Source organism: Cricetulus griseus, chromosome 2 (genome assembly GCF_003668045.3).
Source record: "Cricetulus griseus strain 17A/GY chromosome 2, alternate assembly CriGri-PICRH-1.0, whole genome shotgun sequence".
Taxonomy (NCBI): Eukaryota; Metazoa; Chordata; class Mammalia; order Rodentia; family Cricetidae; genus Cricetulus; species Cricetulus griseus.
The window spans coordinates 395,573,867-395,598,117 of NC_048595.1; the positions used below are offsets into that span (position 1 = coordinate 395,573,867).

Below are 24,251 nucleotides of genomic sequence, written 5' to 3' on the forward strand. Positions count from 1 at the left end.
TGAAGGGAGCAATTAAAAGGCTAGTAATAATCCTTCTCGAATAGAAACTATAAATTGCTATTTTGATTCAAGTGTCCCCTCTCCTAAAAGAGATTGGTGGGTTGAGTCTCTAACCATAAGTAGATGATCTTGTATCGTCCCACTGCTCACTGGAGTGGGGGTGTGCACTGTAGCTTTCAGATGACACCATTTGACTGATCTGTACTCTGAGGAGGCTCTAGATGACAGTGCTTTGGCTATCTAGGGTCTTTCCCATTCTATACAGCATCTTTTCCAATTGATAAAGATAATTGAGAACTAACCATGTTATGTAGATATTTGGAAAACTGAAGCTTACACACACTGAGTTTGTGTAAGTGCCTCCTGATCCTTTTGTTTAATACCAGGTTTGTATTAACCTAAATGAATTCACAATTCATTGGTAACTGGCAAACATAATTTCTCTTAAAAATGACATGGGCAATATTCATGTTTTCTCTCATACTTGTACTCAGATACTTAGATTGATCTTAGAAGATCAATGTAAACTTGGATCTTCTATAGCAACCAAGAAGAATTTGGAAAGAAGGTACAAGTTAAACTCTAAACCAAACTTTAATTAAAATGTTTGTAGTAATAGCAAAATAATTTGGAATATACTATCATATTTAATGTTTTCCATACTCCCTTTGTCACAGTTTCCCTTTTTACTTGCTTTGTTGAGATTTCAATTCCCAAACTGTTCCTAAGTGGGGTTCAGTAATGCTGAAACCAACTGAGGGTCAAAACCTTAAACCTCAGCTGGGCTGTGGTTGGGCATGCCTTTAATCCCAGCACTGGGGAGGCAGAGGCAGGTGGATCTCTGAGTTTAAGGCCAGCCTGGTCTACAGAGTGAGTTCCAGGATAGCCAGGAATACACACTGAGAAGCCCTGTCTTGAAAAATCAAAACAAACCAAGACAAAAAATATTCAGCCTTAGTAGACTGTTGGTTGAGGCACAGCCTACATTTGGCTTAAGATTTCTTAAAAGGTAACGTGTACATCAGAGTTTGAGAAGTTCTTTAAACTTTTCCTAGGATTGCCTCTCATAGAATTGCAACATTGGCTGTTAAGGCAGAGGTGCAGCTAGTGGAGCAACTCAGTGGCAGAGCTCTTGCCTACCAAGTATATGGTTCAGTAGCTGGTATCTCTCACACAGATACACACAAATGCACACACAGAGCTGTGGTAATTCACAGTGCTTTGGTAATTTGCTGATTGTGTAGTCACAGTTTAGCTAAACAACAGCAACTGATTAAATTTAATAGCTTTTATTAAATTTGGACCAAGAAGCTAGACCTTATTATTTTTTTGTCAAAAATTTAAAATTGACTTTATACAGATCTGAATGTGCACACGGGTCTGTTTTCTTCTATACCTTCTAGTATAGGGTTGTCTGGTCTCCACTGCTTAGGGCAGAAGGACCCGGGCCTTTGTGTAAGTTTTTACTGCTCCTTAACCTTTCTGGTTTTTGGTGGGAATAGAACTTCTACATGTATAGGAAAGTACTTTTCTATACATTAAAAAAAAAAAAAAAGAATGTAGGTTATTAGGAAGAAGCACAGCAGAAACAAGTTAAAGGGCAAGAAGCTGCAAAGTGAAGCAAGTGTGGAACTTTGAAAGGCCTAATAAAGGGAGGAGACAGTCCTGTGAAAGGTGAACTGAGGCTACAGGAGACAGACTCAGCCTCATTCTGCAATGACCAGGCGGGAAGGAATGCTTTCTATGCACTTGGGGACAAGGGACTGCATCTGCCTATAACCTTGAGACACTGAGCTCCTGGGCTCCACAACCCACAAGTGTTTTGCAGATAGCATCCTCGTGTCCCCATGCTCCCTTCAGGCTGGACCAAGGTTGAATGCCCCCATAGGTCCAAGTCCACCTTCTCACATCTTCCTGGCATCATCCACAGCCAACATCTAGACCTTATTTTTAATCATTCACATTGAATAACTCATTCCAGGTTTAGTTTCATTTACCTTGCTTATTGAGTACAGTTTCATTTGCTGAATACAAACTTGGATATGGTATTGGTAATGTAAACTTGGATACATTGCTTCATCATACATCAAATCTGGGACATCAGTCAGTGAATGTATTCATGAAGCTCAGAGTCTAAGAATATATGCATGGCAATCTGGAAGACAGAAATTACTTTTGTTTGCTACTAATTACAGATGCTTCCATCTCCACCCACAATATCATAGGCAGCTTCTTATAACATTTTTAGGGGGGGCTTATAAATTAAGGTAGGATAATTAAGAAAAAGATTAAGGACTATAGGATACTCTTTATATAGTTGGCATATTGCTAGTTTCCTTAAAACCTACTTTAAAAAAATAAATAGTTAAGAGCACTTGCTGGGGTGGGGGGTAGACTGGGGGTGGGGGTGAGGGGAGGGAGAGGGAGAAGGGACTTGAAATAAGCTTGTTCCCTAACTAGAACTAAAAAAAAAAAAAAAAAAAAGAGCACTTGCTGCCGCCTTTAGTACCAGCACTCGGGAGGCAGAGGCAGGCCTGGTCTCCAGAGCGAGTGCCAGGATAGGCTCCAAAGCTACACAGAGAAACCCTGTCTCGAAAAACCAAAAAAAAAAAAAGAGCATTTGCTGCTCTTGCAAAGGACCTCGTTTTGGTTCCAGTACCTATGTGCTGGCTCCCAGCTGTCCAAGACTCCATTTCTAGAGGATCCAATGCCCCTTCTGGCCTCTACAGGGACCAGGCATATATGTGGTGACATATATACATGCAGGCAAAGACTCATACACATAAAATAATTTCTTTCTTCCTTTTTCTTAAATTTAGAGATACGGTCTCACTATGTACCTCTGGCTGCCCTGGAACTTACCATATAGATCAGGCTGGCCTTGAACTTACCAAGATCCACCTGCCTCTGCCTCCTAAGTGCTGGGATTAAAGGTGTGTGCCACCATGCCAGGCAAAAATTAAATAAATTTAAAAAAACCAGAATTTCATTTTATGGCTAATTCATAATATAGTTATATATGAGCTATCTATGTAATGGATTTTCTAAGTAACTGGATTATTAGTAATTACATGTGGGGAAAGTAGCTATTCTTGATCTTTTTGTCTTGGATGAGTAAAATATATAAATTGTATCATGTTGAATATATTTTTCTCTATATTCTTTCAGATTCATCAGGATTCATTTTTGATTTGCAGTCCAATACTGTACTGGCCCAGGGAGGAACTTTTGAAAACATGAAAGAGAAGGTAAGATTAATTACTATGGATATTAAATTTGAATACCATAGGAAAATTTATTGATATATGTGGTGACTATCAAAAATGCATTATGAAAATGGAATCTTCTGGGCATATATATAATCAAGGATAATTACCACGGTAGTTCTGAGGAACCAGTTTATTAAAATGTACAAACATGATTTTTTATTTTTGTTTTTTTTGGGGGGGGCATTGAGAAAGGTTTTCCTTATAACCTTGGCTGTCCTGGAACTTGTTCTGTAGATCAGGCTGGCCTCTAATTCAGAGATCCACCTTCCTCTGCCTCCCGAGTGCTGGGATTAAAGGTGTGCACCACTGCTGCCCAACTCAAAGATGATTTTCTTTGACATCTCCATTGGTATTTGTTCTAAATTCTTTGAAGACATAGGGTTTTAATGCTATTTAATATTTATATGACTGAGATTACATCTTTTGTTTACTTTTTTTAAAGATTTATTTATTTATGATGTATACAGTGTTCTGTCTGCATGTATCCCTGCAGGCCAGAAGAGGGCACCAGATCTCATTACAGATGGTTGTGAACTTGTGGTTGCTGGGAATTGAACTCAGGACCTCTGGAAGAGCAGGCAGTGCTCTTAACCTCTGAGCATCTCTCCAGCCCGTTTATTTTAATTTATTTTTTTGAGACATAGTCTCTCTATCTAGCCCCAGCTGGCCTGGTACTAGCTATGTAGATCAGGCTAGCATCGAACTCAGAATACTACTGACTGTGTCTGCCTCCTGAGTGCTGGGATTAAAGGCGTATGCCACAACACCTGGCTCAAAGACAAAATTTTTAGTGCTTTTTTAAAAAAAAATTAACATTAATTATACATGATAATTGGCTAAGGTATAAAGGTTAAGAAGAAATCCATATTTAAAATTTGATGGCAATGTTGTATTTGATTTGAGAATGTTAGTGTGAACTCATGATTTAACAGAAAACGTCTCCGAGTTGTATCCATTGAAAGGATGTGCAGTGACTTCCTAATAACAATAAGCTCACATAACTCCTAGATCTTGATTTCTGCTGTTTTCTATCAAAAACACCCTTAGTACTTCCTTAAGAAATAATTAATTATACTTTGTACAGTAAGACAAGTAAAAATTGAAAATACAATTATCTACACAGAAAAATCCTTGAAAGCAAATGAATAGGACAAACGCGTTTATCAGTTAAGCCAGGCATGGTACTGCATGCTGTAATCTCAGCGTTTGGAAGGCTGAGGTGAGTAAAGCTGAGTTTGAGGCCAGCTTGTGCTTCATAGCAAAAGACCCTGATTCCGCAAAACAAACAAAACCATAAAAGAGTTCATTGTAATTTGTAGATATAAAATAGATATATGCTGATAAAATATTTGGGGCTAGAGAGATAGCTTTAAGATTGTTCTTTAGGTTTATTTATGTATGTGTGTGTTTTGCCTGCATGCATATATGTGTATCATGTGTGTGCCTGATACCTGAGAGTTTAGAAGAGACCATTATATAAAGAGAAAGCTGGTGTATGTAGTATTGCTGGTAATCCTAGGACTGAGGAGGAGATAGGCAGACCCTTGGAGTTTGCTGGCCAGGGAACCCAGCCCAGGGCAGTAAGGGAGCCTGCCTCAAAAGAAAAACAATGGGCCAAGCTGATGCATGCCTTTAATCCCAGCACTTGGGAGGTAGAGACAGGCATAACTCAGATCTCAGTGAGTTTGAGGTCAGCCTGTTCTACAAATCGAGTTCTAGGACAGCCAGGGCTGTTACACAGAGAAAGCTTGTCTTAAAAAAACCAAAGAAAAAGCTGGGTGGTGGTGGTGCATGCCTTTAATCCCAGCACTCAGGAGGCAGAGGTAGCAGATCTCTGTGAGTTCCAGACCAGCCTGGTCTACAGAGTGAGATCTAGGATGACCTCCAAAGCCACAGAGAAACCCTGTCTCAAAAAACCAAAAAAAAAAAAGAAAAACAGTGGACACCTGAGCTTGTCCTCTGGCCTTTGCACACATGTTGTGCACATGTTCTTGCATACACATGTGTATATGAGTATCCAGTTATTATAAACTGTTTTTTTAATTCTTTTATTAGTTCAAATTAGGAACAAGCTTGCTTCACATGTCAATCCCTTCGCCCCCTCTCCCTCCCATCCCCCCCAACATCCCACCTGCTCCTAGTCATCCCCCCTCCACTCCCCAGGCAGGGTAAGGCCCTCAAAAGGGGCTCCCCAAAGTCTACCACATCATCCTGGGCCAGGCCTAGGCCCTTCCCCATGTGTCCAGTTCAAGAGAGCATCCCTTCATATGGGATGGGCTCTCAAAATCCCTTCTTTTTTTTTTAAGACCTTACATATTTAATACAGTGCGTTACCCCTGTACAAATGGAAAAAAAATTAAGTTCAACATTTCTAGACCAATATGGCTGTTAATTTTTGTACAATGCCAACTCAACATGGTAAACTGGGATACTTTTTTCCAAAGTTGACAGCACAGCTAACGTTTCCAAAAATTCAAATTATACATGTATATATATTTATATTTATATAAAAAGAACAATAATGGCAGTATGTTATGCATCAATAGCAGCAACAGCTTTTCCAGGTTCTGCAGTCATTTGAACAAAATTGTAGAGACATCCAGCACACTCCATTTTAAAAAAAAGTAAAAACAAAATCCCAGAAAACAGCATAGTTCTGTTACTCTTGTGGTACCTGGCACCGTTTTTTTTTTTTTTTTTTTATAAACTTTTTAATTTAAAAAAATAAAATGCTTCTGGAGTAAGTGACAAGATTGCCGTATCCGCCAGGCATGTGCCTTTAGTCCCAGCAATTAGGAGTCAGAGGCATGCAATATCTGTGAGTTTGAGGAGTGAGTTCTAGCCAAGGCTACATAGTGAGCCCCTGTCTCAATAAACAAACCAACATGAAACAATTAGGAATATCCATTTTACATAGCAGTTTGCATTATCAGAGAAGCACTGATTACAGGTCCCATGCCATCAGAATTCTAATAGTTACAGGAAGACATGGCTTTTCATTGTTCTAAATATTGTTCAAGGCACTAAGGACTCAACAGCAGACAAACATAAAACTGTGGTCTAGGATTGGCACTCCAGTGAGTGAGGGCTTAGCAGGAATGAAACCTCTAGTACTGTGAAAACAAAAAAAAACTAACAAAAAAGCCTTCTAACTATCCATTAACAGGAGAATGGATAAATTAGGTGTATTATACCATGGGAATGATATATATGTATATATATATATATATATATATATATATATATGCTAAACTATATGAATAATAAATGTGACTATCAGTATGGAGAAAATGAAAATGCTGTGTGGCAAAAATTGAAAAACGGCATGCATGATGAAATAATATTTACATATTATAAAATAGTATATATTGCCTATGGAGATATACATATATCATGAAATGCAAATATATTGAAATTAAATCAAATTCTGGAGTAGGAATTTTTGGAGAAATAGTATTTAGTACATGTTCGTTGGCTTTATTTACATTTGTTTTATTAAGGTGGGGTTTTGTTTTTTTTTTTGTTTTGTGGGTTTTTTTTTTGTTTTTTGTTTTTGGTTTTGGTTGGGGTTTTCGAGACAGGGTTTCTCTGTGGCTTTGGAGGCTATCCTGGAACTAGCTCTTGTAGACCAGGCTGGTCTCGAACTCACAGAGATCTACCTGCCTGTGTCTCCCAAGTGCTGGGATTAAAGGTGTACGCCACCACCATCTGGCTTGTTCATTATGTTTTATGTTCCCAAATAGCTTGTAATAATTCAGATGAATAATTTCAGTTACCTCTGTAAAACTTTTATACAGTTAAGCGGCATAAAGTAAGTGCTCTGAATAGTGCTATATAAAAATCTAAGTTGTTGGAATGGAGAAATTTTGGCTGAGGGGTGAGAGCATTTGCTGTGCAAGCAGGAGGACTTGAATTCAGATCCACAGAACCCACATATACCTGTGACCCCAGCACTCTGGGGAGCAGAGACAGGAGGTCACTGGAGCCTGCTGGCTGCCAGCCTCACACTGTCTCAAGGGAGTGAAGTGGGGAGTTAGAGAGTGGCACAGCCAGTGTCCTCTGGCTTCTCCAATATGCATGGGAACTTGTATCCACACACATATATTCACATATACAACATGCACACATACATAACATGTAGACATTAAAAAAAAAAAAAAATCCTAAGTGAAGAACTACTGATGGTGAATTAAAGCTCACACCTAATTGAAACTACATTTATGTGACACCACATCTTAATTGCCTACTCTTTCTTGACATATAATCTTGTACGTACCATCTTTTTTGAGACATGGGACTTACTCTGTAGACCAGGGTGACTTTAAACTCACAGAGATCCTCTTGCCTCTGTTTTCCCAGTGCTGGGATTAAAGGCGTGCACCACCATACCCAGCACCTTCTAACTTTAAAAATAAAAATTCTTATTATTATTAGTGTGTGTGTGGGGGGGGGCGCGAGTCTATGTATATACATGCAGATGAGATGTGTACCTTGTGTGGGATGTCAGTGGACAACTTTTGTGAGTCAGTTTTCTCCCTCCACCATGGGTTTGGAGATTGAACTCGGGTCCTCGGGTAACTGTAAATGCTTTTATTCATTGACCATCTCAGTGGTGCCCTTTTATTTCTATAAATGTTCTGTCTTTTTAAATTTTGAAGTTTTCATGTGGTGTTATCATTTTTCTATTTATTATTCCCAGTGTGATGGTTGTGTGTCCTTACTGACATTAAGAGTGATAATATTGCTGAAAGTAAAATGACACTGTGATTCTCCCTGACACACTTCAACTGGCCAGTGACCTACTCATGTTAGAATTATATGACCTGTCATCTTTTGCAGATAAACGCAGTGCGTGCAATAGTTCCTAATAAGAGCAATAATGAAATCATCCTGGTTCTGCAGCACTTTGATAATTGTGTGGACAAAACAGTACAAGCATTCATGGAAGGTAATTAATCCTCTCTCAAGTTTAGACTTTTGGAACCTGAGCCTTAGCACAGTCTGACAGTGTAGCGTACTGTGATATTTTGTTAAGGTGATACTGTTTCCATTTCCAAGCTATAGAAAAACTGGAAGAGACAAACTAAGAAAACCCCTTTACCTTTTACTGTTAAGAGTATTCCCTGCTGGGCTGTGGTGGCTCATGCCTTTAATCCCAGCACTCGGGAGGCAGAGGCAGGCGGATTTCTCTGAGTTCAAGACCAGCCTGCTCTAAAAGAGCTAGTTCCAGGACAGCCTCCAAAACCACAGAGAAACCTTGTCTTGAACCCCCACCCCCCAACAAAAGGGAGTGTTCTCTACAAGCATGTAAGAAATCAGACCAAGTGTGGTGGACAGTGTTTGAGGGGTAAAGGCAAGAAGACTATGACTTGAGGCCAGTCTTGGTTATATAATGAGTTATAGGCCCGTCTCTTACTATATTATGAGACCCCATCTAAAAAAGTTATGTCCCCCTCCCCAAACAAACTATGCAGCTGATGGTGTAAGGGCTTTGAATGGAATCAGACAAAGTGACTTAAGTGACTATTGCAAAGGAATAACTCAGTGTTTCAGGAACAGATGGCCAGTTCAAGGACTCAACATTTATTTCCAAATTCCACTATTTCCAATTTAGTTTGGTTTGGGCAGGTGAGTCAAATGTATGAGTTGAGTTTCCTTATGTTTTCTATATGTTAGATAGAAAACAATAGCCTTGTTCAATGCCTTAGATTTGTAGAGTTAATAAGTGTTTTTTTGTTTTTTGTTTTGTTTTGTTGTTGTTTTCTTTTGGTTTTTCGAGATGGAGTTTCTCTCACCACTAACGCCCAGCAGTTAATAAGTGTTTTTAAAACACTTTATATCACTTTACTTGAAGCTATTTTGCCTTTGAGCAGAGTGGTGTCAGGCCAGGGCTCTCTGCTGCATTTTTCTGGATTTGCAAGTACAGGAGAAACAGGTCAACATCTACAGGGTTTTTCTCTGTCATCGTGTTTTCTTTATATTAGGGTTTGAGTCTGGTGTAGGTTGCAGCTCTTCCCAAACACCACAGTCAAGATGGTATGTAGCTTGGAGGGAGAAGACGGTGAAGACTAGTCACCTCTGTGTTTAAATGACCTCAGTAGGCTCTTGCCGCAGAAGCCTGGCAAGCCTGCCTCTCTGCAGTGTCCAGCAATTGTGAAGGATACCAATTTCTCCTTCAGTTTGTGTGTGGCACAAGAGGAAATCTCTATTTCATCTCTTTTTCAGGTAGTGCCAGTGACGTACTCAAAGAATGGATAGTAACAGGCAAGAAAAAGGTAAAAATGAATTATATTATTTTGTCTTTTTTTTTTTTTTAAGATTTTATTTATTGTGTATACAACATTCTGCTTCCATGTCTATCTGCACACCAGAAGAGGGCACCAGATCTCATAACAGATGGTTGTGAGCCACCATGTGGTTGCTGGGAATTGAACTCAGGACCTCTGGAAGAACAGTCAGTGCTCTTAACCTCTGAGCCATCTCTCCAGCCCTTGTTTGTCTTTTTAATTAGGCTTTAGGGGCTGGCAAGATGGCTTAGCAGGTAAGAGTAGCACAATGCTCTTGTAGAGGACCTGGGTGCAGTTGCTGGCTCCTCATAGCAGCTTACCATCTGTAACTCCACTTCACAGGCATTGGGTGCACATATGTATAGGAGGGCAAAGTACTCCACATAATGTATAAAAAGGAAAAAAAAAAAAAGAGGCTTTAAAATATGTTAGATAATATTTAAGAGCTTCTTTGGAAGTTCTAGCAGAGAAGCATTGTGGGTGGAGGGGGACACCTGCCTAGCCATCCAGATCAGCCAAGTCTACCCTGGTGATCACTGAAGTGAGAAATCACAGCCAGCTCACCCAAACATCTCATAATATTTGAAAGAAAAAGTTTACATGTTTACCATCTCAAAAATGCTGCTGTTGGCATTGAGAGCCTGCTGTATCTCACAGAGTATTATGGTTTGCCCTCTGTGGTTGGAGCCAGAAAATTTTAAGTTTGCCGGTGCAGTTGCTGGGGCTGCCCTGCACAAGAGTAGAAGGAAGAGAGCATGTTGGAGAGCACAGGGCCTCCTGGTAGGGTGGCTGGTTCCCGGCAGGATTTGTTTCATATATTAGCTAAAACAGTGCAGACTTTCAGGTTAGACAACTGTGTTCTAGTCCCTAGTAGTGGTGAATTTTGACTTAAAGCCAGATGGCAGCTTCTGCTTCTTTAAAAACTTTATCCTGCTATCTGTATTTATTTATTATTTGCATGTTTGCATATGCATGAGCTCACAGAGGTCAGAGGGCAGCTTGCTGGGGTTTATTCTTTCCTTTCACCTTTGTGTGCTTCCTGGGGGTGGAATTCAAGTTACCTGCTGCACATCATACTAGCCCAGATTTTGCTCCTTCAGGCTAAGTGCCTTCCTGAGACATCTGATGTTACATGTTAAAGAGCAGAAGGCATTTATTTGGCCTTCAGAGCCAGTCAGAACGGGATTTCTGTCCTGTTCTGCTTCATCTGGTCTTGTGAACTGTGGGTATTGTTTAACTTTAGTTTGCTGTCTATAAAGTAGGATAATACAGATATGGTGGCACATACCTGTGATCCTAGCACTTAGAAGGTTGAGGCAGGAGGGTCAGGAGTTCAAGGTCATTGTAGTCTACATAGCACAACCCTGTCTGGGGGGGAAAAAGACAACAACAACAAAAAAATCCTATAATGCTAATACATATATATTCTTGTTATAATGCCTAACATATTAGTCCTTAATCCCTTACTTATATCCATTTAAAACTGAATTGCTTCCCTTATGGGACACTGGCTGGGTTCAGTATTCTTCCCACAGCTCTGTATCCAGTGTATCTCCTATAAGGAGTGCTTCCAACTGTTAGGAGTACTCTTCCTTTAAGTTAGTGTGTTCTGAAATACTTTCTCTTAAATTTCATTATCATGTTGTGTGTGTTAAGTGTAGGTGTATAAGTGCCATGGTGCAGAGTACAACTTTGGGGAGTTGGGTCCCTCCTTCCACCTCGGATTCCAGGGATTGAATTTAGGTGGTCAGGCTCTGTGGCAAGAGCTTTTATCCACTGAGAACCCGTGCCAGCCATGAAATGACTTCTTGACCAGGCCAGGTTTGGCTGTATTAATCTTTGAGAATTTCTTTCCAGAGGTCCGTAACACTGTTCAGGTTCTCATGAAGCTTTCTGTGCCTGTTGCTCTTCATGTCTGTTTCACTGATTTCACCCAGCTTACATGGCTTTGAGTCTTCAAGAAAACACCAGTGTCATAAGTTATCCACCTCAGAATATAAATGATTAACAACACAAGAAAGACATGGCATAGTTGTAAAGGTGTGTGTGTGTGTGTGTGTGTGTGTGTGTGTGACATGATCTGGCCAAAGAAAAATAGATGTAGTCTGATACTCTCCAGTGCTCCAATCTGTTACAGCTAACTCTTAGGTTAGCCTAATAAGACATGATTGTGAGCTGCTAATTACATATGTGGAATGACATGGGAGAAAGTGAGATATAGGAGAAAATGGAATGCCAAGTTCAGGAGTTATCCTGCTGGACAGGGTCATCAAAAGGCCTGGCATGAGAACGGACTGGTTTGCTTGCTCATCTAGCTGTAGGAGCTAAATGTTGCCAGCATAGTTGTTAAAACAAACAGTTTTTTTTTTTTTGTCCTGTCAGCTTATTTATTAAACCAATCACAGCGACATATATTCACAGTGTAAAGGAGTATTCCACATTTACCCCTTTTTGTCTAATTAAAAAGGAAGGTTTTAAGTTTATATATTATCCTTCTGTGGTCTTTGATAGAGTTGAAGAAGACAGTTATGGTTATAGTTTTCTTCAGTTATTATAAAAGATAAGTTATCCTTTTTATTTAGATAGAAAAGAGGAGATGATGGGAAATGTACTTGTGTGTATGTTCATCTTACTGATTGAATAAAGTACTGTTTGGCCAATGAGGAGTCAAGGAGGGTTCTGGGAAATGTAGTAAAGAAGTGATGATCCAGGCAGGAAATGACATAGCAGGGAGACTCACACATAAACAAGGGAAGAAGGAAGTGGGTCCTTCTCTCTTCCTCCAGATTCACCATGTGATCCCAGGATGAGGACGCCAATGGAAGGTGTCCGATAAGTCTTATAAAATAAAATATATAGATTTATGATAATTAAGACTGAGCTAACAGATGAGAATCCTAATCATTGGCCAAGCAGCATTTGTACCTAAAAAAAAAAAAAAAAGGTTTTAACTTTAACATAATAAAATTATATACAACAAAAACAGTTGCCAAAGAAGAATTACAGTTATAGTATCTAGTCGATTTGTGTTCGGCAAATTTAGAGAAATTTTCTAATATTTATCTTACCTGTTTTTTTTTATATATAGAGATTTTACTTATTATGTGTAGAGTGTTCAGCTTGCATGTATGCCTGCAGGCCAGAAGAGGGCACCAAATCTCATTACAGATGGTCATGAGCCACCATGTGGTTGCTGGGAATTGAACTCAGGACCTTTGGAAGAGCAGGCAGTGCTTTTAACCACTGGAGCCATCTCTCCAGCCCCCCATCTTTATTAGTCTAAAGTTTTATACCTAAAATAGTTGCATGGCTCAGATTTCTAATATATAAAAGTTAATGCCCTCTAACAGCTTTATCCTACCTCTTTTCCCCAGACATCTAGTACCCACTTCTCCCCAGGCAGACCATATTGTCAGTTTATTTATCTATTTATTTATTTTTTGACATTGGGGATCAAACCTAAGGCCTTGTGCATATTATTCAAGTGCTCTACCACTGAGCTACAACCCCTATTAATTTCTTATGTAGCTTCCAAGATATTTTATTCACATAAACAATTACAAATATATATTTTCTTTGTACATTCCATGTAATAGAGTGTGGACTGTATAAGTCTCCTATTGACTACATTTGCATGGCTTCTCAGTCTTTATTAATGTTAACATAACAGTGCTATGATGAGTAATCTTTATACCTTTGTCAGTCCTGGCCAGGATAAATTGGTAACATTAGAATTGCTGGTTGAAAGGTCTGTGTGTTTGTAACTCCAAAGCATTACTAGATTTTATTTATGCTGTTGTTTATGCAAATGACTGGCTGTTTCCAGAGCAGTCAAAGCTGTCTGTTAAGTGAAACCAGTGACTTTATGTCATTAAACTCTTTGACCTTTGCTAATCTAGTAGTTTAAAAACCATACTGCAGTGCAGATTTTATTGTTTGTCAGTTATTGGACTGAGATTATACCTCATTGAATTATTTATAGATTATATTTTTCTGTATTGGGTTATTGTGATTATTTAGAGCTCTGCTTATAAATACATTAACTTTAAACTTTAAAAATACATTGCACTTGAATTTTCACATTTTATAACTTTTCATTTTGCTTAAGATAGGTTTTTTGGGAGCTGGAGAGGTACCTCAGTGGTTAAGAGCATTGGGTGCTCTTCCAGAGTGCCCAGGCTCAATTTCCAGCACCCATATGGCAGCTCACAACTGTCTGTAACTCCATGATCTGACATCATTACACAGACATACATGCAGCAAAATGCCAGTGTACATAAAATAAAAATAAAAGAGGTTTTGTTATGAAAAATATTTTGGGTTCATTCAAAATTCGGTTTTTCTTAGTAAAGTATTATTTTTGTCATTAGTTCAATATAAACACAATTATCTTCAATTTCTAGAAGAATGTGTGCCAAATAGGTAATACGGACTTCTTTTGTAGCTGGAGTTAGTTAAACCTCTTTGAGCTGTGTTGGAGGGTGTGCTTTTTCTTTTCTTTTTTCAAATCTTTAATAACCATAGAACAAGAAGAAGAAAAGCAAACCAAAACCTGCATCAGAAGCAAATAGCAATGCCCCGGACTCCAGTAAGTCAGTGCCTATTCAAGAGGAACAGCCTGCATCTTCAGAGAAAGGAGGCATTAATGGTTACCACGTTAACGGGGCTATCAATGATGCTGAGTCTGTGGACTCACTCAGTGAAGGTTTGGAGACACTTTCAATAGATGCCAGAGAACTGGAGGATCCTGAGTTTGCCACACCAGATACACTGGATAGAACTGGTGAGTTTTTTTGTTTTTTTGTTTTTAACAGATTTTAGAAAGTTAATTTACCCAAAAAGTAGTGTGTATGGGGGGGGGTGTCTCCATGATCTTTTATAGTATTTGTTCCTATGGTATGGAAGAGTTCATGATAACTTACCAAAGACCTTAAAAAAGTAGAATTCTTGCTCCTTTGACTCAAATTTTTCTTTATAATACATAGTCCTAACACTTCTGACATTGAATAACACAGGGGTGTCTTGGTATTTAGGAATATGAGAATGAGTGACCTTTTAAAGATCTCTTAAAATATGATAGAAAATGAGGATGAGAAGATGATGTCGTTCTCAGGAACATGTGAGGAATGCTAGTCAAAGACACTGTTTTCTAGCACAGATCCTGTCCAAGAAAGGGTAGTGTTTTAGAGCATGGGGGTGGGGGGAGGTGAATTAGTTGACCAGTCTTCAGTACAGAAAGAAAATAGGTAAAAATGTTTTAGGTATATGTAATATTAATTGTCATAGCTTTCTTAACTTGAAGGTATGTCTATGTGCTTGTTGCCTGCAGAGGCCAGAGGAGGGCATCAGAAGGTGGTTGTGAGCCACGGTGTGGATCCTGGGAATCAAACCCGGGTCCTCTGAATTACAGCCAATGCTCTTATTCACTGAGCCGCTCTTATTCACTGAGCCATCCTCCAGTTCTAATCATAGCTTTGTTAACAACTAGATTTTTGTGGGTCTTTTAAAAGATTACTTTTATAGTCCTATATATGTTTTCTTTCTTTCTTTCTTTCTTTCTTTCTTTCCTTCCTTTTTTTTTTTTTTTTTTTTTTTTTTTTTGATTTTTCGAGACAGGGTTTCTCTGTGTAGCTTTGGAGCCTATCCTGGCACTCGCTCTGGAGACCAGGCTGGCCTCAAACTCGCAAAGATCCGCCTGCCTCTGCCTCCCGAGTGCTGGGATTAAAGGAGTGCACCACCAACGCCCAGCTTATGTTTTCTTTTTTAAAATTGTTTTTTTTAGGGCTGGAGAGATGGCTCAGAGGTTAAGAGCACTGACTGCTCTTCCAGAGGTCCTGAGTTCAATTCCCAGCACCCACATGGTGGCTCACAACCATCTGTAGCAGGATCATGCAGACAGAGCACTCACATACGTAAAATAAATAAATAAATCTAAAAAATAAAAAAAAAAGTTATTTAAAAAAATTGTTTCTTTAGGTTGACTTATATGTATGAGTGTTTTGCCTGAATGAATGTCTATGCACCATATGTATGCCTGGTGCCTGTGGAAGCCAGAAGAGGGTGCTGAATCCCCTGGATTGGAATTACGGTTATGAGCTCCCATATAAATAATAAAGTGTTGTGTGCTGAATCTAGGTTTTTTAGAGCAACCAGTGTTCTTAACTGTGGAGCTATCTCTCTAACCTCCCTACATATGTTTTCTAATAAAGAATTAAGATTAGTTAATAATTAGAAGTTCATGTATTTGGTACATTTATCTGTTAACAATTTTGTTAAGGACTGAGGAGAAACTAAGAATGTTTGTCTTTTAGAAATAACTTGTTTGGAAGCCAGGCATAGTGGTGCATGCTTTTAATGCCAGCATTTGAGGGGCAGAGGCAGGCAGATGTCTGTGAGTTTGAGGCCAGCCTGGTCTTACATAGAGAGTTCCAGGACAGCCAGGGCTACATAGACCCTGCTCCCTACCCCCCAACAACAAAAAAGAAGAACAAAGTAACTTCTTTTTGGAGGAGGGGCTGGAGTGATGGGCCAGGGTTAAGAGCACTGATTGCTCTTGCACAGGACCCAGGTTTGATCCCCAGTGCTCACATGGTGTCTTGTGACCATCTATAACTCCAGCACCAGGGTATCTGACATTCTCTTCTGGCCTTTGGGGGCACTGCTTTCTTGTGCTACCCAGATACAATGTAGGCAAAAAACCCATATATACAAAATAATAAAATAATCAACATATAACTATTTGCATTTTAAAAAATTGCTTATTTTTTAATCTTGTTCCTTCTGCTTTAGTTTCATAAAGGTAATGCTAGTGTACAGGGTTTCTCTGTGTAGCTTTGTAGACCAGGCTGACTTCCAACTCAGAGATCCACCTGCCTCTGCCTCATGAGTGCTGGATTAAAGGCATGCGCCACCATCACCCCTGGCTGCTAGCGTAAGAATTTTATTCTGCATTTTAGCTGTTCTTTTATTGGTTAATTCACACATTCTTTTAAAAAAGATGCAGAGAAAAATATTGTACCTGACTTCAAACAAACCAAACCAAAGATAACCAGTGGATTTCAATTCATTGTGTGTAAGCTCTCTTTTCATTTTTCAGTCTGTACTTTCTCTACTCTGTAAAGCTTTTTTTTTTCTCTGAGACATTATGAAACTTTTTCTTTATTGTAGCTTATGGAAGCTAACAGTCTTTTTAATAGGTATGGCTTTGTCTAACATACTTTTCCTGCTTTCTTTCTGTCCTGAATATGGCTTAGATAATTCACCCCACATTGCTCCAAACCACTATTCTCTTTCTTGGACAGGCTCTGTGCTGGAGAATGGTGTGTCTGACTTCGAGCCCAAATCTTTGACAACGCACTCTATTCCGAATGCCCAGCAGTCTCGGAATGCTGCCAAATCTCTCTCAAGAGCCACCACAGGAGCCCAGGTTTCAAATCTGGGAATGGAGAATGCTCCACTGTCTTCTACCAATAAAAGGCTAGGTAAATCCAAGGCCCTCTTGGGAGAGGAAAAAACTGTTTGACCAAAGAGAACAGCTTGACTGTTTCTCCTTAGCTGAAGTTCCAGAGGCCTCAGGTGATAATCTGTGCTGAAATCATTGCATGTTATAGTATAGTGTCTTGACACAGCAATAGGGACCTTTCTGTGAGTTGCAGTGTTACTGCCAGGATGACCTAGCTAACACTGACCTGTTGCCCCCTGCTCATCACTGCAGCTGTTTGTGCTGTTCTCTCCCTTTTTGTTCTCTTGGTTGAACCAACAGGTGAAAACCTCTGTCTGACAGGATGTTTTCACTGCTCTCTCCAGCTTGAACTCTTCCTAAAGTCCAGCAGAAGCTCTAACAGGAGCATGTCCTCTGAAATACTTGGTATTGATTGGTGGCGACTCTTTACTTTTAAAATAGGACTATTACAGTCATTTTGTCAGGGAGTTGTAGTGCTCAGAATATACCTGTAATCCTAGCCCTGGGGAGCCTGACCCAGGAAGACCACAGCTTCTAGGCTAGCCTGGGCTAAGGCAGTTGACCTTATCCCAACAACAACGAATAATACTTAACACCAACTAGTAATAACTTTGTGTGTGTGTTAGTGTCTTTGTGTATTTGTTTTGAGGTAGGGTCTAACCATGTAGCTCTGTCTGGCCTGGAATTCTCATTGTAGACCAGGCTGACCTCAGATTCACAGAAGTCTGCCTGCCTCTGCCTCCTGAGAGCTGGGATCAAAGGTATTCATCACCACACTCAACAACTCTTGTTTTCTCATATATTGTAATAATCATTTAAATGAATAGTCACTTATTAAACAGAGACACTAGCTCATCTGTACTTCATACATCTAAGCATGGTGATCCACTCAAGTGAACAGTGAAATAGAAATTTAGAGGACCATCATAGGTTGTAGTTATTTATTAAATTATTTCTTCCACATGAGCTACTATTCAAACTTTCACGCTCATTTATTTGTTTTCTAAACAGGGTTTCTCTGTGTAGCCCTGACTGTCCTGGAACTCACAGAGATCCACCTGCCTCTGCCTCCTGAGTGCTAGGTTAAAGGCTTGCACCACAACTGCCTAGCCAGCATTCATTCATTTATTTGTGTGTGTGTGTGTGTGTGTGTGTATAAGTGCGCACTTTCTTGCCTGTGTACCATATACTCCAATAAAAACTTCTTAGAGTCAATTCTGTTTCTCCTTCATGGCATCTGGGGATCGAACTCAGGTTGTCAGGCTTTTTTCTTCTCTTTATTGTGGTTTAGAAACTGCCTTGCTTCAGTTACTTGTCTCTGCTTTTCCAGGGGAAGTATTGGCTACTGTCCATTGTTGTTAGAACCATTATTTCATCTGTGTTATGGGTTAATTGTTTAATATGAGAGGATAGACCCACGTCTTCATTTTCATTAGGCTACTTTTGGTTGTGAGCCTAGCCTTTAACGGCTGAGCCATCTCTTCAGCCCTCATTAGGCTACTTTTTAAAAAAAAAAGTGAAAATTTGAAAAATGGCTTCCTTTGTTGGGAAGGTGGTCATTTGGTTTACAGTCTTAGTCCATACAACATTTGACTATAAACATTCAGATCCAACTTTTAATTTACGTGTTCCCTTTAAAATAATGTTTTCTTTTTCCCTCCAAGGTTCTAATATTGAGAAGTCTGTGAAAGACCTTCAGCGATGCACAGTGTCTCTTGCAAGATATCGAGTTGTAGTTAAAGAAGAGATGGATGCATCCATTAAGAAAATGAAACAAGCTTTTGCTGAATTGCAAAGCTGGTAAGAGAAGTTGCATTTGATATGTCATAGCACAGTGTTCACTAGCTCTTTAATCTCCTTCTAACTACACGTGGGGAGAAACTGAAAAATCCTAAAGTGTATTTAACTCTCTGCTTCGTTCAGTTTCTTTTGGCCACAGTATGGGATTGAGTGGTAGAACTCACTGTGCTCTAGAAATGGGCTTAATGGTAATATTTTTGGTAAAGGACAAATAATTATAGAATAGGGTCCATCTGTTGAGGCAACAGTATAATAAATGCCATATAGCTAGATCGAAACCATAAAGCAGAAAACCAATTATGTTGGGTCAGCCTGTAATTATAGCAATTGGAAGGCTGGGGCAGGAGGATCACATAGTTTCTAGGACATCCTGGCTACAATTGAGATCTTATTTTAAAACAAAAAAAAAACAAACTAAAACAGGTAGAGATTTGAAATGGTAAAGATACATGAAAATGTATGTGTGTGTGTATTTAAGTGCAAGTGCTCATGTACCACAGAGCATGTATGGAGGTCAGAGGACAACTTCAGGTGTCAGTGGTCCTCTTCCTCTTTGGTGAGACTGGTCTTCCTGTGTGCCCCTGCATTCACCTACAGCTGGTCCAAGAGCTTCCAGGAATTGTCTTGTCTCTGCCTCCCATGTGGAGAGTGGGATTGTGGTGTGTGGAGGGGAGTGTGGCGTGAGTGTATGGAGAGTGGGAGTGTGGTGTGTGGGTGTGAGTTTGTGGAGGGAGTGTGGTGTGTGTGTGTGTGTGTGTGTGTGTGTGTGTGTGTACCCATGAGTGTGTAAGTGGAGGCCAGAACAGGGCATTATATGTCATTTCTGTTGCTGAGACATTGCCTTAGGACAGGGTCTCTCACTCTCTACTAGGTGGCTGAGCTTCCCCTCAATGCTGGGGTTACATACATGTGCAGCCATGCTCAGTCTGTTGTGTGGGTGCTGGGGATTCAAACCCAGGTCCCAGTGTTAAGAGAAAGCATTCATACCTGTTGAGCCATCTCCTCAGACCCCAGAAAACACTTTAAAAAAAAAGTTTAACCTGAACCTCAGTGCTTTCTCAACTCTAATCTGCATTGTGAACTAAAAGGGGAACCATAACTACTTTTTTCCCCTCAAACGTGTTTCATCTTTGAGTCCTTGGGGAGAAATTCATGCTGGTATAATAAAGCTGTTTGAATTAGACATTAAGATGTTATGTGTTTAAACATAGCTCTTTTCTGGGTAATTGTTTTTTTGCTTGGTTTGGGGTTTTTGTTTGTTTAGTTTGGATTTTTTTTTGTTTTTTTGTTTTTTGGTTTTGGTTTTGTTTTTTTGAGACAGGGTTTCTCTGTGTAGTTAGTCTTGGCTGTCCTGTAGACCAGGCTGACCTTGAACTCAGAGATTCTTTTGCCTCTGCCTCCCTGGTGTTGGAATTAAAGGTGTGTGCCACCACCGCCCTGCTAGGAATTATATTTTTAACGGGTGCTTTTTAAAAACTGGTTTGGACCAAATTTTCAAAAAAGTCAAGAAAAGTCTGGCAAGATGGCTCAACAGGTGCTTGCCTCCAAGCCTAACAACCTGAGTCCAATCACCTGGACTCACACGGTGGAAGGAGAGAATTATCCTGAAAGCTGTTCTCTGACTCTACACATATTCCATGACATGCACCTCCCACCTCTCCTACCCAACAGACACACAGATAAATAAATACAACTTTTAAAAAGAAAATGTCAGGAAAACAGGCAGTTAGGGTGATTTAAGGATTAGGACTACACATTCTGCTTATGTAAGAACTATTTACCTTTACAGTGAGTAGTGAGAAGAGCCCTCTGCTGCCCCACGATTGTCATCTGTCTTCTTACTAGTGGTCCATGGACTGTTATGGACCTGATCATAGCCTCTTTGGTACCTGTGTACCACAGCAATAGAGGGAGCTGGGCAGAGAGGACTATGATTATGGGTCCCCTCAGTTCTCCTTGTCTCTTGGGTTGAAAAGAGAGTGAAGTAATAAAAATGAAGTAACAAGTCCAAAACATTGTCCTTATAACCAAACAGTACTGTGTGTTGGTGTGAGGGGGTGTTTTAAGAAAGAGATTTTTAAGAAAGGATTTTTTGCCGGGCAGTGGTGGAGCATGCCTTTAATCCCAGCACTCGGGAGGCAGAGGCAGGCGGAGCTATGTGAGTTCGAGACCAACCTGATTTACAAGAGCTAGTTCCATGAGGGAAAAAAAAAAAGGTTTTTTTTATGTAGTCCAGGCTGGCTTCCAACCTGTGGTCCTCATACCTTTTCTAAGTGCTTTTTTAAAGCCTGTGCCACTTGCCCAGCTCCAATAAAGTACTGTTTAAGACAGCTAGTTCTCTTAATCTAACCTTGCTTTGGAGCCCCAATTTCTGCCTTTCAGTTTTGTGGCTGGGACATCGTGTCATGTTCTCTTTCTCGATGTACATCTGTGCTCAGGCCAAATTACTTACTGTCTCCTAACTTAGGTTTCCTCTTTCATGTATGAATTGGTGCCACTTTCCCCACTTGATGCCTTCTTCTGTGAAAGTCTGTAGCTAAGTGCAGCCAGTGCCCCAAACTGTCCATGTACCTTTGTTCTGACCATCGGCAAGGATGAGGTGTGCCATGTTTTTTTGTACAGATTTTTTACCATTTTACTGGCATATTTGGATAAACAGCTAAGTATAGTTTATCACAACTTTGCTTTGATAGGTCTCTAGTCTCTTAAGATCATCCAGTTTACTGCTTACTCAGCCACAGAACCCAATTCCATTCAGCAAGCCTAAGCCAGGCAACACACTTCTGAGAGATTTGTGAGTTCCAGCTGTCTTGGAACCCAGCCAGGAGGAACCTCCTTCAATAAACGACAGGTGAAATGGTTTCCTCCCTGGGAACTGTGTGTTTAGTATTGATCAGCAGGCTAACAGCCAGGTCAGTTGAGCTGGAGAATAGAGATGCTCTGTTCTTTCCTGCTGGTCCCTTCTCAGGCTGACTGGGGCTTTAAAAGCTGCCTTCCTCCATGTACCTTGTAGTTGTTAATGATGTGATGGACAGGTAAGCTAACCTTACTTGACACCAAACAGCTTGCAATTAATGCCAGCTAGAAAGTCATGTTTGTGTTCATTATAGTATCAAAGAAAAGCAAAGGATTCTAACAGATTTGCAGCAGTAAGATTATAAAAGCTGACCCATACCAGAAGGAAAGTAAAATCAGAATTCTAGTATCTAAACTTAAAATCTATCCTTATTTAAGATGACTTAATCATTTCTAGATCCAGGTTTACTTTTCTTGTTAATCAATAGAGTTTACATTGTGAGAGTAGTTACTTGGCTTAAGTTTAAGACAATCAAGGAAGCAGGCTGTAAGTGCACCCTGGAAGGTGTGGTGTGTGGTAGAAGATCGTCATTCAATGTGTTGGCTACAAAAAGCCAACAGGAGATATGTTAGTATTCCTTTTTGAATAAAAATAAAGTTTTAGTTTTATGAAACACCAACATTAGAAAGGTCTCTTAACCATCTGTGAAAATTACTATTAGGAATGCTGTCCTTGTCTCCTTCTGTTGCTGTGACAAACACCGGACACAATGAAGTTGGCGAACAAAGTTTATTTGCTTTATTTGCCCCGATTCATGGTACTTCTTTGAGAGACAGAAGTCAGTGCATGAACTGAAGTGGGCACCATAAAGAAACACTGATTATAGACTTGCTCACCCTGGATCACCTTCCCAGGGGCAGTACAGCCCACAGTGGGCTAGGCCTCCTCCATCAATTAGCAGTCAAGAAAATGCCTTTATGCATATCTACAGGTCAGTCTGATAGAGACAGTTCCTCAGTTGAGATTCCCTCTTCTCAGGTATCAAGTTGACAAAAACTAACTAGCACAAATATCTTATTAAATGTGGTTGGATATATTACTTTAATTATTTATCCTGAGTTTTTTCCTACTAAGTAGTTGGGTTTTTTTATTATTATAGTAAAAAAAATGGGGGGGGGCTTGAGTATTAGTTATATAGTTTGTTTAATGTGATACCACAAGATGCAAGTTCAATATTTGAATCTGTGTGTATTCTGACCTAGTAACCTTCATCTCAAACCTTCTTGATGACTTATTTCCTGTACGTAAGCTTTGGAAAACTAGACACATATGATACATACCACATATATTATTCCTTCCTCAACCCAACAGCTGTAACATATAAACCAGTGTGGAATAGGATTTAGAACTTTGTCATTGTACAATAGGGTTGAAATGAAGGATTTTAAATTTAGTAAAACAAAATTATAAGGCCAGCAAGATTGTTCAGTGAGTGAAGGCACTTGCCACCAAGGTTGACAGTTTGAATTCAATCCCTGGGTCCCACATGGTGGAAGAAGTGAACCAACTTGAAAGTTGTCCTCTGACTTCCCCATATGCCTGCTGTGGTGCAAATGCCTCATGCACTCATGCATTCATGTGCACACATGCATAATAAGCACAAAAAATAAATGTACAAGGGGAAATGTCCCATCAAAATATTAATTGTTCTTTGGTTTTTCTAAGTCAGAAGGTCTTAAATCACTTTTAGGTTTTTTGTTTTTTGATTTTGTTTGTTTTTTGGTGGCCGGGGAGAGTGTTAAGACAGGGTCTTACTATATAGCTATGCATGACCTGGAATGTAGACCAGGTTGGACTCGAACTCATAAAGATACTTGTGCCTCTGCCTCCTAAGTACTGGAATTAAAAACATATGCCACCATGCCCAGCCGAAGTCATTGCTGTTAAGTCACAGCTTGGAGTCTCATGATTGAGGTTTTCTTTAGGTCATATCTCAGGAATGGAAGCAGTATTAAGATTAAGGGTCTGAGGTTGGTAGCATGTACCTGTAATTCCAGCATTCAGAGGCTGAGATAGGAGGATCATTTGAGTTCAGGAGTTCAAGACCAACCTGGGCAACATAGCAAGACCCCCATCTCAAACTAAATTAGAAACAGCAAGGTGGGGTGGGGCTAATTAATAAATGTTTTTTGGAAGGAATGAATCATTATCAAAACTGGGGGTGGGGGCACGGCAGAATTTCTGTCGTTAGAAGACAGAGATGGCACTGTGTTTAGGAAAGACCCAAAGGCCTGCAGAAGGGCAGGGCTGAGCTAGAGTTAGGGGACAGTAGCTGAAAGAAGAGAAGAATAAAGTCAGGACTAAAATTGAATAAGTATTTACCCAAGGAATCTATGTCTTGCCTCTCTTAAGAGAACAAGTGCCTAGCTAACATGCAGAGGCTGTGGGTTTAATCCCCAGCACTGTTTTATGTATAAAACAGGTATAATGGCACAGTCTGTAATCCTGGCATTTGGCAGGTGAGGAAGGAGGATCATCTTTGGATACATAGCAACTTGAAAACCAGCCTGGGTTACAGGAGACCCTGCCTCAAGTGGGGGAGCTGGATAGATGGCTCAGCAGTTAAAAGAGTGCTT

The 24,251-nt window shown here is 39.8% G+C and overlaps 1 protein-coding gene across 2 annotated transcripts in view; it reads left to right on the forward strand.

Moving 5' to 3' along the window:
- Spats2 (spermatogenesis associated serine rich 2) overlaps positions 1–24,251 on the forward strand; it is a 63,140-nt gene that overhangs the window by 18,186 nt on the left and 20,703 nt on the right. For both annotated transcript variants that reach the window (XM_027396516.2, XM_027396517.2), the window contains 6 exons: positions 3,169–3,248; positions 8,109–8,217; positions 9,495–9,544; positions 14,081–14,339; positions 16,858–17,037; positions 18,683–18,818. In XM_027396516.2, the coding sequence (XP_027252317.1) occupies positions 3,169–3,248; positions 8,109–8,217; positions 9,495–9,544; positions 14,081–14,339; positions 16,858–17,037; positions 18,683–18,818 (814 nt within the window). The remainder of the gene's footprint in view (positions 1–3,168; positions 3,249–8,108; positions 8,218–9,494; positions 9,545–14,080; positions 14,340–16,857; positions 17,038–18,682; positions 18,819–24,251) is intronic.